The sequence below is a fragment of the Egretta garzetta genome, unplaced genomic scaffold (genome assembly GCF_000687185.1).
Source record: "Egretta garzetta isolate BGI_Z169 unplaced genomic scaffold, ASM68718v1 scaffold413, whole genome shotgun sequence".
In the NCBI taxonomy this organism is placed as follows: Eukaryota; Metazoa; Chordata; class Aves; order Pelecaniformes; family Ardeidae; genus Egretta; species Egretta garzetta.
Window position 1 is genome coordinate 820,809 of NW_009259054.1, and position 15,852 is coordinate 836,660.

Consider the following 15,852-nt stretch of genomic DNA (forward strand, 5'->3'; position numbering starts at 1 on the left):
TAGCATACATGGAGACAGCTTAAGTTTCTTGATGATGCTGTTCCCTGCCATGGGGGCCCCTCTCATCACTGTCAGCATGTCACAGTAAATACTTCTGTCCTAATCAGACAGTCAGTAATACCATTTGCTATATCTAGCTTGTTTATGACTGAAACTTCATTCTGTTGGGCTTTGGTTTGCTTGCTCCTGGATTATGGGGGGGTTATTCTGCTGTCCATCCCTGTCTTCTAGCTATCCCCAGTTACCCTGGGGATGACTGATCGTGCTATTAGAGACTGAGGCAAAGACGACATTGAGTACCTCAGCCTTTTCCTCACCCTTAGAGGAAGTGTTCCCTCTTGCATCCAATAGAGGATGGAGGTTCTCCCTGGCTGTCTTTTTGCTGTTAATGTATTTGTAAAAACATTTTTTATTATCTCGTACAACAGTAGCCAGATTGAGTTCTAGCTGGGCTTTTGCCTTTCTAATTTTCTCTCTGTATGACCTAAGAAGATCCCTGTACTCTTCTTGGGTTGCCTGCCCCTTCTTCCAAAACTGGTCAACTCTCCTTTTCTTCCTGAGTCCCAGAAAAAGCTCCTACATGGTAGGTTAATTCTTTAAGTAGTACTATCTTTCACCATCAAAGGCTTGTTGGGTAGCAAGAGGACATTATTATAGGTTAAAATCTTAGTCATATCTGTTACCGCATCAAACGAGTAAGATGAAAAGAAGTTGTATTTTTCAGCTGTGATAGTGGGGGGTTTTTTTGTTTACTTGTTTGAGCTGAGATACTAGGTGACTGACAAACTGTACACTCATTAGGTGTTTAAGACAAAAAGCATTTTTTGGAATGACAACACAAATGCCTATTAATGTAGGAAGTCACCAAATGTGCTGTTTTAGGTTTTCTCAACAAAGCAGTTAAAAATCTTTGCCTTAATTAAAGGTATTAAAGCCTCAGTGTTACTTGACTTTGAAAGCAGCTCAGGGTAAGAAAGTCCACTCTTAGCTTTGGTTGTTATTGCAGTTGTATGAGAGAGAATGCAGCAGAATAGGATAAGCTTTTCTTTAAGTTCCTCCACTTCTGTTCAGTGTAGTTTTTCATCTGTGATTCGTGAGTGATCATCTCCATAAAGGACAATTTCAGTTGCCAAATTATATATATAGACTGTATTTTTTGGTCTTGTAAAAAATAGCATGAAAGTAATGTACACTTTAAGCTTTTAACCACTAGATGGTAGCTAACTACTATCGGTCATTACCCGTGGTAAAAGAAACCTCATTGCTGAAGCTGTGCAGTGTAACACTATCAAAAAAAATCTTCTGACACTGTGGAATGAACTTTCATAATTCCTAAACTAATATTATAACTTAAAATTTTAATCTGTAAAGTTTTAATCTATAAAGTTTTTCTCTAATGCAGTTGATTGTGTGCTTCATGGTTTTAATGACCTGCGTAGTGGTGATTTACCTCAGATCTGACTTAATGATTTGCAGGGTGCTGAACATAGTCAAGGCTATCCAGAGACATGTGACAGACTTAAATTATTCTGAGAATGCTGTGTTATAATACTAGATTGCATATTCCCCCTAATGTATATTTTACATTATTAAAAATAATGCAACTTCAGCATGGATATTACACTCCTGAATCATCTGGGGAGGAAATGTATTCTTCAAATCACAGATCTGATTGTGGATCGCCAATAAAATAAAGGGTAAAAGAGCAGGGTTTTTTTAAAGTTGATTAAAAACTGCAATAAGACTTTTTTTTGCAAATGATAAAAATGCTTTTCTAAGTGTTAAATCTGGTACTGTGATAAAACAAGGAGCCCTTGTTAAGTTATTGATTAGATGGCCCTGCCTTAGCAAGAACTGTTCTGTTAAAAAAATCTTTAGAATGAACCTGGTTTATGGGGCCCATTTGCATAGCCATGATACACTATTCAAACTAATGCTCTTGTGGATCTAAAGCAAATTCCAAAAGCAATATTTTTATAGCAGTTTTGGGAGTTATCAGCTATACCAAATCTCAGGCTGAGCATTATTTGGTTTTCTGGCTTGTAGGGCAAAGAATTGGTACAGGTGATAGGAGTCTTGCCTATAGTTGCAGACCAAAAGGTTGCTTCTTAGCCTTCTGAGTTGTTGGTTGTATTAGTGGTGTGCTAAATTGGTTCTGGCTTTTGATATGAGGACAATACTGACCTGACAGTGGCAGTTAAGTACTATCTCAACCACTTCATTATTTTCAGTTTTTCTTTTTAACACATAATGAGGTGGAAGATCACAGGAAGTTGCTTTCCATAAGCATCAAAAATCTTTCCAGGACTCTAACAAAGATCAGCATAATATCAGCAATAATAAAGGATAATATCACCAGTAGCAGCATAATAAGGCTTTAGTAAAGCCTTTTCACTGTTTCCCACAGCATTCTGCTGAGAAACTGGCTGCCCGTGGTCTGGACAGGCATATTCTTTGCTGGGTAAAAAACTGGCTGGCTGGCCAGGCTCAAATGGTGGTGGAGAATGGAGTTAAATCCAGTTGGAGGCCAGCCACAAGGGGGGTTCCCCAGGGTTCAGTTCTGGGGCTGGTTTTGTTTAATATCTTTATCAATTACCTGGACGAGGGGATTGAGTGTACACTCAGTAAGTTTGCAGATGACACAAAACTGGGTGCAGCTGTCTGAATATGAGCCAGTGGTGTGCCAAGGTGGCCAACAGCATCCTGGTTTGTATCAGGAATAGTGTGGCCAGCAGGAGTAGGGAAGTGATCGTGCCCCTGTACTTAGCATTAGTAAGGCTGCACCTTGAATACTGTGTTCAGTTTTGGGCCCTTCACTACAGAAAAGACTTTGCGTTGCTGGAGCCTGTCCAGACTAGAGCAACAAAGCTGGTGAGGGGTCTGGAGCACAAGTTTTATGAGGAGCAGCTGAAGGAACTGGGGTTGTTTAGTTTGGAAAAAAAGGAGGCTGAGGGGAGACCTTATTGCTCTCTAGAGCTACCTGAAAGGAAGTTGTAGCGAGGTGGGGGTTGGTCTCTTCTCTCAGGTAACAGGTGATACAATGAGAGGAAATAGCCTCAAGTTCCTCCAGGGGAGATTTTGATTGGGTATTAGGAAAAATTTCTTCAGCAGAAGGGTTGTTAAGCATTGGAATGGGCTGCCCAGGGAAGTGGTTGAGTCCCCATCCCTGGAGGTATTTAAAAGATGTGTGGATGTGGTGCTTAAGGACATGGTTTAGTGGTGGACAGGTACGGTTGGACTTCATGATCTTAAAGGTTTTTTCCAACCAAATGATTCTATAATCTAGTACTGTAAACGCAGTCAAAAGGTTCTGAGTGAGAGCTGACTTAGGATAGGATATATTACAGCTGCAAAGAGGTTTTCTATGTAAGTTAATGAGTTGTAATTATTTGATATTAACACACATATGGGTCCACTCCATGGGTTAGATTATTTCCTGTCATGATTGCCAGTGAATTTTGCCAGTCTTATAATTAATTTAAAAATGCTGTATTCCAAGTTACTTAAATGACTCAGATTTCTGGAGTTTGTTGAGGACTGTTTCTTTTTACGGATGATAAATGAATTGACAGAGATGCTCTGCTGGGCTTGCCACTCACCAACAAGACATAACACGTTGAAGATGTGGAGGTTGAGGGAAACCTTGCCTGTGGTGATCATGAGGTTGTGGAGCTTAAAACCCTGAGAGAAGGGAGCAAGACAATCAGTAGTGTCACAATCTTTGACGTCAGAACAACAGATTTTTGACTTCTACAGGGATCTGGTTGGCAGGATCCCATGAAGGACTACCCTGGAGGGAAATGGGACTGAAGAAAACTGGTCGATCTGCAACATCATCATCCTTGGAATGCAAAGACATGTCACTCAGTGTGTAGAAGGAAGAGCAGGCCTTGCAGAAGGTGTGCATATCTGAGCTCAAACACGCACACAGCTTTCATAGAAGGTAGAATCAGGGATGGGCCACCCAGGAGGCATATAGAGACAGTGCCTGAGTGTGCAGAGATGGAGTTAAGAAAGCTACAGCTCAGCTGGAGTTCAAACTTGTGAGGAAGAAAATGAGAATGGCTTTTCTGAGTACACTGGCAGCAAGAGAAAATGTGGGCCCACTGCTTGGTATGACAGCAGCTGAAGCAACAAAGAGCGTGGGAAAGGCTGAAGTCTTCAGTGCCTTTTTTACCTCAGTCTTCACTAGTTGGGTTTGTCCTCTGACCGTCCAGGTCTTTGAGCCTTCTTGTAGAGTGTGTGGGAAGGATTACCCATAGTAGCCAAAGACAGCATTAGGAAGTGCCTAAGCCTGTTGAACATATGGAATTCCATGGGAGCAGATAGGATGCACCTGAAGGTGCTGAGGAGGAGACCAATGTCATTTTGAGGCCTCTCTTACCTTTGAAAGGCCATGATGATGTGGGGAGGTTCCTGATGACTGGAAAAAGACAAATGTCATCCCCATCTTCAGAAGTGAGAAAAGGGAAGTTCCAGGGAACTACAGACCAGTCAGTTGCACCTCAGTTCCTGGTAAGATTGTGGGGCAAACTGTTGTGGAAGCCATTTTGTGGGACATGAAGGACCAAGAAGATGATTGTGAACAGCCAGTATAGATCTATCAGTGTCAAATCCTGCATGACCAGCCTGATTGCCTTATATGATGGCTAGCTATGTGGTCAAGGGGAAAGCAGTGGTGATGTTCTTTATGTTGACTTCAGCAAGGTGTCCCACAGTATCCTTAGAGTCATACTGGTGATATATGGACTGAATAATTATCTGATAATTTGGGTGGAAAATTGGCTGGATAAGTGGGCTCCAAGTGGTACCAAGTCCAGCTGGTGGCCAGTTGCTAATGGTGTCCTTCAGGAATTGATACTGAGGCTAATACTCTTTAGTGTCTTTACAAATGACATGATGGGACAGAATGCTATCTCTGCAAGTCTGTTGATGCTAACAAACCGGGGTGAGAGGGTGGTATGTGGAGGGCAGGGCTGCTATTCAGACAGACCTGGACAGGCTTGAGAAACAGGCAGACAGGAACATAAAATGAATTCAATGAAAGCAAATGCTAAGTCCTGCAGTACAATGGAATAACCTTGTATGACAGTACAGGCCAGTGGCCAGCTTGCTAGATAGCAGGTTTACAGAGAAGGTCTGAAGGGTTCAACACCAAGTTGAATGTGAGCCAGTAATGCACATTGCAGCAAAGGCAGCTGACCACATGTGGGGCTGAAATAGCCAGCAGGTTGACAGAGCAAGTTCAGTAGTGGGTCACCAAGATGGTCAGGAGGCCAAAGTGCTTGATATATGAGAAGATACTTAGAGAACTGTGGTTGTTGAGGTCTAGGAAGAAAAGCAGATTAGGAATCACAGACATCCTGCAAAGAATATATAATATTTAATAGCATGTTTAATTTTGAGAGAAGGCAGTGAAGGGTTCAGAGAAAGCTCCAAATGTTTACTTTTTTACTAAATGCAAATTTTTTCAGTCTTATTCTTTCAAACATGTATACGTAATCAGATTTGACTATAGTAGGTTGGGAAAATAGTATGGAAAAATAGATAATGCGGAGGAAATGGTTTTTACTCATACGATTTTTATCAACACTGAGGTTGTCAAGTGATTTTAGACATGATTCACATTGATATGAGTAGAAGCAGAATTATTTAGGGCATTCTAAGCCTGAAATAGCTGTAAAAAATTCTTGTTTTTCTTCTTCATAATATTGGATCATTAGTTGGTTTTTTTCTTGGTGTTTCGAAGAGGACATCAGATTAGATTCTGTCACTGAAATGGAAAAAATTAGGGCTATTTTAAGAAGAAAGTCTTAACGTTCCTTGCTGAAGAAAAATTGCTGTATTAAGCAACCATTGTACAACTGAAAAATAACTGAGGCAGAATGTGCTTGTATAAAAAATATGAGCAGAAAACTCAGTAATTTAGTAGTCTGTAGGTAAGAGCTATTTGAAAGCTGCTTGACTGTTGTTGCTATATATTTAAACAGTCATCTGTGACAAGGAAACAAAGATGTCTGTTGACATGAGGATTACTTAAGAAGGCTAAACACAAATCAGAGAAGCGGTTATAAAATTTACTTTTGCAAATGGTTATGGTGCCCTTGAGCATGATGAATTGTATGGAGCAGTGTTTGTATATAAACAATATCACCTTAACAACACTGTGGTTGGTAGCAGCAATTTTCAACTCCTAATCTATAGGCAGTAAATTCTGATGGTTAGAGACCTCTAGTTTCTAAAGCAGTCTGATTTAGTTATCAAGGTATTTAAATGCACATTAGAACTGAATTTTAAAAAAGATACAGAGCTAAGGTTAGTTGTTGCTGGCTTTTTAGGTCCTTATTGTATTTTCTAGGGTTTTTATTTTGGTGTTCCTACAGATGAGGAATGAAACAAATATCAACAAAAGGTTGGGGGGAGAGTTCAAAATGATGAATCAAGAACCTTGCTGGTTTAAGGCTTATTGCTGAAAATAGTACTTGATGCTTATATCGAATAGTACAATGTTTAGAACTGGAAGAAAGCAACTTTGGAAGCAGAGCGTTGGAAGAGTTATAAAGGTAAGGAAAACTGGACTCTGGACTATAGTCTAAGTATAGTTTGAATAAAGATGTGCATTGGGGGGGGTGGAAGGAAGAGAAATGAGTGTTTTAAGATGGTGTAAGTGGATGATACTGGTTTCACAAAATACTCTAATTACATGAAAATGGATAAACTATGCCTTTTAAAGGAAAACATAGTATTTGGGATAGGTATTTGTCATAAGAGGTAGGGGAGTTTTGTGTAACTGGTCTTGTTAGTTAATTGGCAGGGTATCAATAAAGGCTTAGTTGCATGATTTGTTTTGAAAGGTAAATTTGCACTGGGAGATATTTATGCATTTGGCTACTGGCACTTGTATCTTGTCCGGATCATTGCAGTGGTCTGGTAATGGTATAATTTCACAGATGTTGTACTGGTACAATAAAGAGCTTGATGCTAGATTTGGCAACAAAACAGGGGTGGGCTCTTCTCAGACTTGTAAAATGGGAACAGAATTTTGAAGGCATTGATGGGAAAGAATAATAAAACACATAAGTCATTAAGACCCTTAGACTGATTTTAAAAGCTGGTTATTTGAACAAACTGTTCTGGAGTTAATGCAATGTTATAACAAATGTGGGAAAGCTCTGACGGATGTTTGAGATTTAAGAGTCAGCTAAGGGGACTGCCCTGTTTCTGTAGGGTGTGTGTTTTATGGAGAGGAATGAATAAAAAAGGTGTGTGTCTGTTGAAAACTCGGGGAGCTTGGAAAGTGTAAAGTGGTTTGCAGTTTACTTCTATGTGGAAATCCATGAGCAATGCTTATGCAATATGAACCATCTTAGCAAGTTAAAGGAAAGATGGAGGAATGCCATGTTGGTTAAATAAGTTTTGGATAAGACAGTAAATTAACAGTAGAACACTCTTACTGTTTTTTGACTCTTTACTTTTTTTTTGACTCTCTTACTCCTGAGCTTCCCAGTAAAGTTCAAGTGTATTGCTCATCCGTAAGACTTTGATCTGAGCGTGTCTAAATTCAGTAACTCACAGTATTCTGACAACCGAATGCATCATTTGCTGGATAAACTGTGTTCCGGAACAAGTTTTAACTTGTGCAGTTATGACTTGCATAATAAATAACATTCATGCTAACTCTAGAGTGTCTGCAGACACATCAGCAACTGCACTCTGTAATGGAGAAGTTGGCAATAGTCAATATTTGGTTTCTGAGGCTATTTTTTCAAAAGAATGACCCTGGCATCTCTGACTTCTGATCTTTTAGTACCTTCTGCTTAAATATATATATATATACTTATATTATCTTGTAGTAGTTATAAAACACTTTTTAAAATTAATTTTAACTTAATGCCCATTTGTTGCTTCAGATTGATGGTGTGATGATTATGAGTTTAGGTGTATATTAAAATGGATTTAGGATTCTCCCCTTTATTCTGCTTCAGGAGCAGATATCTACTGAAATTGGTTTCCTGTGCTAAATTTTTGGTATTTAGGTATTAGGAATTTTAAGGTTTTGTGTAACATAAAACTAGTTACTTGTTACTAGACTAATCATCAAAGAAGGACTTTTCAGTTAATTCATTTAGCTTTGGGCTTGCAGAATCTGTTGTGGGACTGTGTCATATGGCCTTTCTTACCTTGGTAACAAAGAAGGGGGAAAAGAACCCAAAACTAAAGGTGGCTGTGTTGCTGTACTTTAAATGAAGAACCGAGGTAAAGCTGTACCATATACAAACTTGGACAATCCTTCCAGATATCTAACTGAGAAATCATTTATCTCTTGTAAATACCGTTCCATCTTCATCCTCCTACTTTATGGGACATTCCGAGGAGGCTTTGTAATATGACCTTGATCAGAATTGTGGCTGATACTTTTCAGGGTTTGCATGTGAGTGTTACTGCACGTACCAGCAATTCCTCCCTTACCTACATAAATGATAGCTTATGTCTTTTAGCAGTCCTTCCATCTTCAAATCTTACTCTTTCAGTGTTCTATTAAATGATGTTTATTTGAATTGGATAAACCTGCCTAGTTTTTGGTAATTTTTTGTACAAATGCTGTTTGGGGATATGTACTTCTGTACTGAATCCTGCAGGACTTAAAATATACCAAAGCTCCTAGGCCATGACCCCATTGCTGGTTTGAAGCAAGATGTGGGGGTAGTTAAAGTTAGCATCTTAAAGTCCAAAGACTGAATTTTGAAAACAGGTTAGTGAATTCCTTCACTGAAGTTCTGGTTAATACAAAAGGATTGAGGGCCTGAAATGCCCCCATATGCAAAAATTGCCAAAGAAACAAATCTGGAATGGAAATCTACTTGTTCCTCCATGAACCTTTTGCTCAATTATGTCTGATCCTTAAAGAATGGGAGAGTGGAAGGGAAGAATGAGACGTAGAAAGCTGAACATTTTCTTACAATTTATTCTCCGACATTCCTAATCATAAGTAAAGAATATCTTAAAAATTTATTTTTTAAGTAAAATGCAAATGGAAAGTGATATTTTGACCAATTTCCAGCCTAGCTTCTGAGTGTTTTTAAATATTTAAATTAATTACTTGCTATTGAAAGCACTGAAGTTAGGTTACTTCTACTTTTTTTGGGACAACCTAATCCTAGAAGTGAGGCAATGTCTTCTGATGACTGCAACAACTGATAATTTATGATTGGGAACACTTATTTGGGGAGAAGTAGTTCTTGGAAATGGCAGATCATCAAAATATGGAAGCATGACCGGCAGGGTCTGCTCTTGAATTGCACTGTAGCTACTATCAGGGGAAACATGCATACAACTCACATTAATTAGAGAGATATCCACCAGAACAATGCAAGTGCTTTCTAGAAGTGACACCTGATAAATGCAAGTGAATGTCTTAATTTTCATAAAACTATAGCTTTACTATCTAGTTAACAATTCCCTGTTTTCTCTAGGTACAGTTCATGAAAATAATTTCAGTTAACTAGACCTTTAAAGTTTTGTGACATGTTAATGAACGCTCTTGTTACTGGACTTAGACATCGAATATTGCCTAGTGCTATGCGAACAGCTATACACAATAGCTAATATATTTAATATAGGGTTTGAGAGACTGCAATTAAAGGATTGGAAAGCATTAAAAGAACTAAAAGATCAGGGCACGATTGCCCAGTTTCAGAAGAAGGTGCTCATAATTTCAGCCTACATAAACAGCAACTTGTAGAAGAAATGGAGGCTATGAATATATCGAGGACCATCTGAATAGGTGGAGTTAGGGACTGATAACCAATATAAGATGAATACCTTGTGTAGCAATATGTCTGGAGTTCTATGCTGGGAACACAGCAGAGTACAAGAGTAGTCTTTCTGTAGTTTAGGTAAGACAAAAAGAGCTTTTTTGCTGGATTAAATAGAAGCTAACTAATTGGCAGAGTATTGGTTGTATTTTTCTATGTTAAAGTTGAATTATCAGTTGTGTTCAAATTACTGAAACTACAGTTTTTAGGATTCTAGTGTTACTCAGCCCAAAGTTGTTGCTTTCTGTATGTTTAACTACAGGGAAAAATTCTACCCTGATTTGAGAACACGTAGGAAAGGCCAATCCTGTGATGACATTTCACTTTTGGGAAAGTGGAGACCGCATTAGGGAATAAATAGCATAAAGTACATGTACAAATGAACCTGCTACTGCATTTGTTAGGCATATCTGTGTAAAGAACATGATTTTTATGTTTGCCTTTTACATGGAAAAAACATTTCCAGTGCATTCAGCATTTATGAAGGCATGCTAGTAATTACAATTTTACCATATATTTGAAAATTCCTTCAGGAAGTAGGAAAGATATTTACGTAAGGGTATAAAGTATATTATGCAAGTCCTATTGGTTCTGCAGAATCTTGTGGATAAATCACTTGTGCATACTTCATAGAGCTACTAGATTTTTCATAATCACTGGGGAAATAAAGGTTGAATTTACCACCAATGAAACATAATTCTAAATTTCTTTTGAAAATGAAATGATATTGAATCTTGTAATCCGTAAGCACAATAATACCAGTAACTATTCCAGAAGGCTATTTTGTCTATAATGTAATGAGGTGTATTACATATGGGAATTCAATTTAATTAGAAGAGTAGGCATACTGCTTGAAGAATGGTACGATAGATATAGGTAAGCACATTTGTAAACACTTGTGTACCTTGAGGCTTGTGGCTTGTTTTACTTCTCGTTATGTTAAAGAGATAATGTATGAAACCCTAGCTTCCTCCAGCAGCATCTGTCTTTATTAGAGAACACTTACAATATCTTCCACAAAACAAAGATGGGTTGGAATCCTGTCTTGACTTGATGGTTGTATGTGACTAGACTGAAAAGCTGGGACTAAGAACTTAAGGTGTTGAAGATAACTTGCAGAATGATGGAGCCGTACATATAAAATACCCTTTTTTTTCCCCCCTACAGAGCCTTTCAACAAATAAATAATATTGTACGGAAGACTGATGATAGAAATTTTGTACTAAAGCTGAAAACAGAACACAGGAAATCCACCGTAAAATTGTAACAGGGGTCACTTCTAAAAATTTCATTTTTGTGAGTTAGAAACATAAATCACAAGTATGGAAGAATGAGATAGCCTTTACTTTTTAAAATAAATTTTAGAATTTTCTGTATTTTGTCTTCAAAAGAGATTGTGAATTATTCATTGTCTGTTTTGTATTTTATAACAGCAAAAACTCAAGGAAGAGAGGGAGGCTAAACGTGCTCGGCTGGATGGCAGGCATGATTACTTACTGGATGCTGTTGCCTCTTGTGTGAATCTAGACAAAGGAGAAGTAGAAGATGCTATTCTTGACGGTAACCAGGTAATCTGATGAATTTTATAGTGGAGCTCATAGGGTGCCTTAGAACTGATACTACCATCAAGTACTCGGTGAGATAGTTGAGACAGTTGTCAGACTTCGCGTCTGAAATTACTCAAGTCTTCTCACAGAAAAAAATATTTCTCAGCATTTTGTAATTAAGTTGAACAAAAGTGTCCTTAGTTTTAGAACCTGTTGTAACAATACTGATTTTGAAATTTATTAGAATTTCTGCTTTCCAGTGGTTACAGATAGTACAGTAAACCCCATGACACTGTTTAATACTGGATCCACAGCATGAAGTCTTTCAGTCCTTGAATATATAGTGGATACAGATTCAAGAGTTCTGTGCATAGCAGGATGCATGTTATTTTTGTTTCCATTAGGCAGCCACCAGCATTTTTGAGACTACAATGTGATCTAGTTTAGGAAATTAAATCAGGTGGAAACTACTTGACCAAATAGAATGGTTAAGTGATCTGACTGACTACATGAGGGTTAATGCAGGGGCTAAGCAGTTAGAAATATGTATGTTGAGGAAATGGTGCATTAAAGTTGATTGTAAGTATTATATGCAATGGAGATATGTTTTGTGATTTGAAAAGAAATATTTTTTTAAAACCTAGGTAGACAGCAAGTAGATCTTGTTTTACTCCCTGACACTAAAGTTAAATGTGCTTGTGGGTTGGTTGGTTTGTTTGTTTTTTCTTTCCATCTGTGTACGTTCAATTTATGCATTCCCATTTCAGTGCTAATATTGTTTGAGAAACTGAAGAAAGTCCAGTGGAAGACTACAAAGATAGTGATGGGCATAGGACATGTAAAGTATGAGAAGAGGGAGAATAAGAGACTGAGGGGCAGTCAAATAGCCTGCAGTTGCTTGAAGAGTAGTTACAAAGGTGACAGAGCTGAACTTTTCTCAGTGGTTGCAGATGATATAACAAGGGCAGTAGCCACAACTTGCAGATCGGATGTTAAGAGACCCCTCTTCACCGAGAGGGTAATGCAGCGTGGGAATAGGTTAATCAAGTGAGCTGTGTAATTTCTGTTCCTGAGGTTTTTGAGACTCAGCCTAGGCAAAGCTCTGGATGACCTGAGCTGCTGTTGATGATACAGCAACAGCAGGCTGGCCTCAGGATCTCCCAGAAGTCCCTTCCAACATTTCTGTGACTCCATGTGATGTAGGAAAATAAGCTGCGCAGAACACTGTCACACATTAAAAAGCAGAACTTGTTTCAGCCTTTGTGCATTTTTATTTCTAAATGGGTTTCTTGGCAAACTATATTGCCTGAGAATAATTGTCACATCAAGAAAATATTGGTAGCTGTTATACTTGGAAAGAGAAAAGTGCAATAGTTGTTTCAACCTCATCTTGGTGGGCTCAGCCAAGATTTTTGGAATAGCAGTTTACGTGATCTTGGTGTAACTGAGGCCCATTATTAATGGAAGAGGGATAAATGTGGCTTTCTTCCTGCTGCTGGTGATCTCTTCGACTTTTTCCTGCAGTGCTTCCTAAAGGCTTCCTCTGTTGCTATAATGTGGAATAATCGCAGCTGTGTGCTTTCTGCTTTCTGCTAGTTAGCTGAATGGCAGTAAGAGTAACATGGGTGAGGGACTTCAGTGAGGTGCTGCTGCACTTCAGTAAATGAAGAAATGCCCTGTGCCCTTAGTTTGAGAGACGATATACAACATGTACAGTAAGTGGTTTCAGTAAACTGAAGCATGTCCCGGCTATATTCAGTTGTGTTCAGCATGGAAAAAATGAAATGATTCAGTTAAGTGTGTGCTGCTAAAGGTCAAGGCAACTCAGTCATTTTTTTTGCAGGGTAGTAAATGAGCCTGGTATAATTTATTACTGAACAATGATAATGTGATGAGTATTTATCAGCTGTGTATGTTAAAAATCTGAGCAAGTTAAACTTTTCATAGTGGGTATGCTATGCATAAATATGTCAACATGATCTCAAACAGATAGAGCGGATTGACAAATTCTTGGCCCCTGGAGGTCTGCGTCATCTGATGTTCTACTATCAAGATGTGGAGGCAACAGACACAGGTAAAGCAACTTAGGTTTTCCTGCAACATGTTACAATTGTGCTGAGCAAGTGTGCAAGGAAAAAGCAAGCAGTAAAGTTCTTATAAGCTGGGGTTTAAGGCAAGTCAAGTTTGGTCCTACTGGGACATCTGTCCTTGCTTATGAAATGAGGATTCATGAAATTACTGAAGTGCACTTCTGCATATTGCTGTTATGTAGCAGCAAGGTACTTCCTTGTGAACCTAGCAACTCTTGCCTGGGGGATTGGAAAACAGTTTTCCATAGTTAAAAGATGACATTCACACAAGGTGAGCAGTAACAGATGTGCTCTGCCCACTCCCCTCCAGTCACACCGCCAACCTGCCCTAGGAGCCCTCTGCATTTCTTGCCACATGACCGTCCATACAGGCACTCCTGCCACATAATAAATGGCCTCAGGAGGCCTGTGTTATGGTTAGCAGGGCCATTACCCCAGAAGTCTCTTCTGCTCATACCCCCTTCCCTTCCCCAGTGCCCCCATGTTGCCACACTTCTGGGGAAGCCTCCTTCTCACTTACCCTGCAGGCAGCTCAGGACCCCTGTAGCAAGGGCATCCTCCCTTTTCCCATGGCTTCTGTCCCAGAGTCTCCAGTGCTGCTGCCGCTGGACTAGCCAGGCCCCCTGTCACCTCTGAGACCCTGTGATGGGCTGGTGGCAGTTCATCTAGGGCAAACAAGCGGGGTGTACAAGACGGGCCTCATAAATATATCTGTGTATATCTGTATAAATATATGTGTTTATTCATAGGTGAACATATACCTATATGAGTGAACGACTATGTATTTATACTTCATATATTTTCAGTATATATGTATGTATATACCTAGAAGGTATGAAAAGACTGTTTAATATGATATAAGCAACTTTAATTATTAAAATTTACGTGTACATAGGAAATTAAATGAAAATACAAGCTCAACCACCAATTTAGAAACCTAAAAAACAAGTTTTAACATGCCTGAGTTGAAGTGGTGGAATTAACGTTGGAGAGTGAGAGAAGGGGCAAAGCCTGGGAATCTGATCAGAGCTCCCCTCAGCCACCCCCGAACTGATCAGATGATCCTACCTTATAATTGTGGTGGTCTTTGGTCTTCGAGATGTGCTGCTAGATGTAGGCAACACAGAAAGCTGGAGGAAAAAAAAAAACCCTGAAATTCACAGCAGCATGCGCATTGAGTGAATAAGCAAGAGTCTTCCAAAAAGACCATGGCACTGGAGGGGATAAAACAAACCAACCAACCAACCAAAAAAAAAAAAAACCAACAACAAAAAAAGTAAAAATAAACTGGTGGTGAAGGAGGAGAATATAGGTGAGTGTGGGATGAAGCGGGTGTGTTAGAGGCTGCCTTTGCCCTCAGCCGTGAGCGCACAGGTAATTGTCACACGGTCACAGTGCGCCGCTTGTGCTGTACGTCTTTCCTTCTTAGGTGGGGCAGTCTGTAAAAGACTGTTTTGTGCTGATCGTTCTGGGGCTGTGATTCTCGGGCTAACAAAGCAAAAATTGCGGCTATAGCGGTAGCTACTAATCAGTAAAGTGACAGGAATTTTTATGGTGTTACATACATCTTGTTGGCAAAGGCGCTTACTACACACCACCTCAAATGGCTCAGATGGCTTTCTGACCCTGATGTGGATCAGCGAACACTTCTGTTAGGGCAGAAGGTGACCCCATGAAGGGTACCCACAAGATATTTTGTGCCCCTACAAAGCAGGACACTGTGCGTCTCTGAGTTCAGGAAGATGTACTCCAAAGCCCTAAGGGGTCATTTAAAGGCTGGTTTTATGCCCACCCTCACATGCAGATTTTCTGCAATGTTTTAAATGACACTTTTAACGTGCAGCTTAACTTCTAGCACTGTTTTCGGTAACAGTACATCTTTTCTAAAGAGACTGCAGAGTATACTACCTACTCCAGCTCCACACAAAGTGGGATGACTGTTGCTGGCCTAGCCTCTGTAATTACTGAAGTACAAGGATAGTGCAAGTTTATGATAATTGGCAATAAATCAAATTAATAAAATTCTTGGAGTCAAGGCTGTTTCGTTGGTGACAGAGCCCTTGATGTACTTCTGAGGTAAACAAAAAAGACTTCTGCAGGATCTGTGGTGAAAATGGGGAGGAGGAAAGGTGATGGGAAGAAAAGGGTGGGGAGGGGACTTATGGGTGGCCACCTGATCCAAAATAGGGATCTCTGGGGCAGATGGTCACATGCCTGAAAGGAAAAGGGGTGGAGCATGTATCACTTTTTGCAAATTTTTTTTTTTATATTGTTCTTTAACTACTGGTATCAACAATTTGCTTTTTCATGTTTTTTATTGTTGCAGCATCTCACTGAGATGTGTGTGTGTGCACATTTTAGTCTGAGGAGATGCTAGAAAGCTAGTAACAGAGACATAAT

At 39.3% G+C, this 15,852-nt stretch overlaps 1 protein-coding gene across 2 annotated transcripts in view; it reads left to right on the plus strand.

Moving 5' to 3' along the window:
* The first annotated feature begins 6,506 nt into the window (after window positions 1-6,506).
* Window positions 6,507-15,852, plus strand: part of DNAH5 (dynein axonemal heavy chain 5) — a 134,761-nt gene continuing 125,415 nt past the window's right edge. Inside the window, exons 1-4 of one of the 2 annotated variants that reach the window (XM_035890683.1) lie at window positions 6,507-6,563; window positions 11,249-11,383; window positions 13,352-13,436; window positions 15,167-15,184. In XM_035890683.1, coding sequence (XP_035746576.1) covers window positions 6,507-6,563; window positions 11,249-11,383; window positions 13,352-13,436; window positions 15,167-15,184 — 295 coding nt within the window. The remainder of the gene's footprint in view (window positions 6,564-11,248; window positions 11,384-13,351; window positions 13,437-15,166; window positions 15,185-15,852) is intronic. The other variant, XM_009635133.1, reaches the window with a different exon arrangement.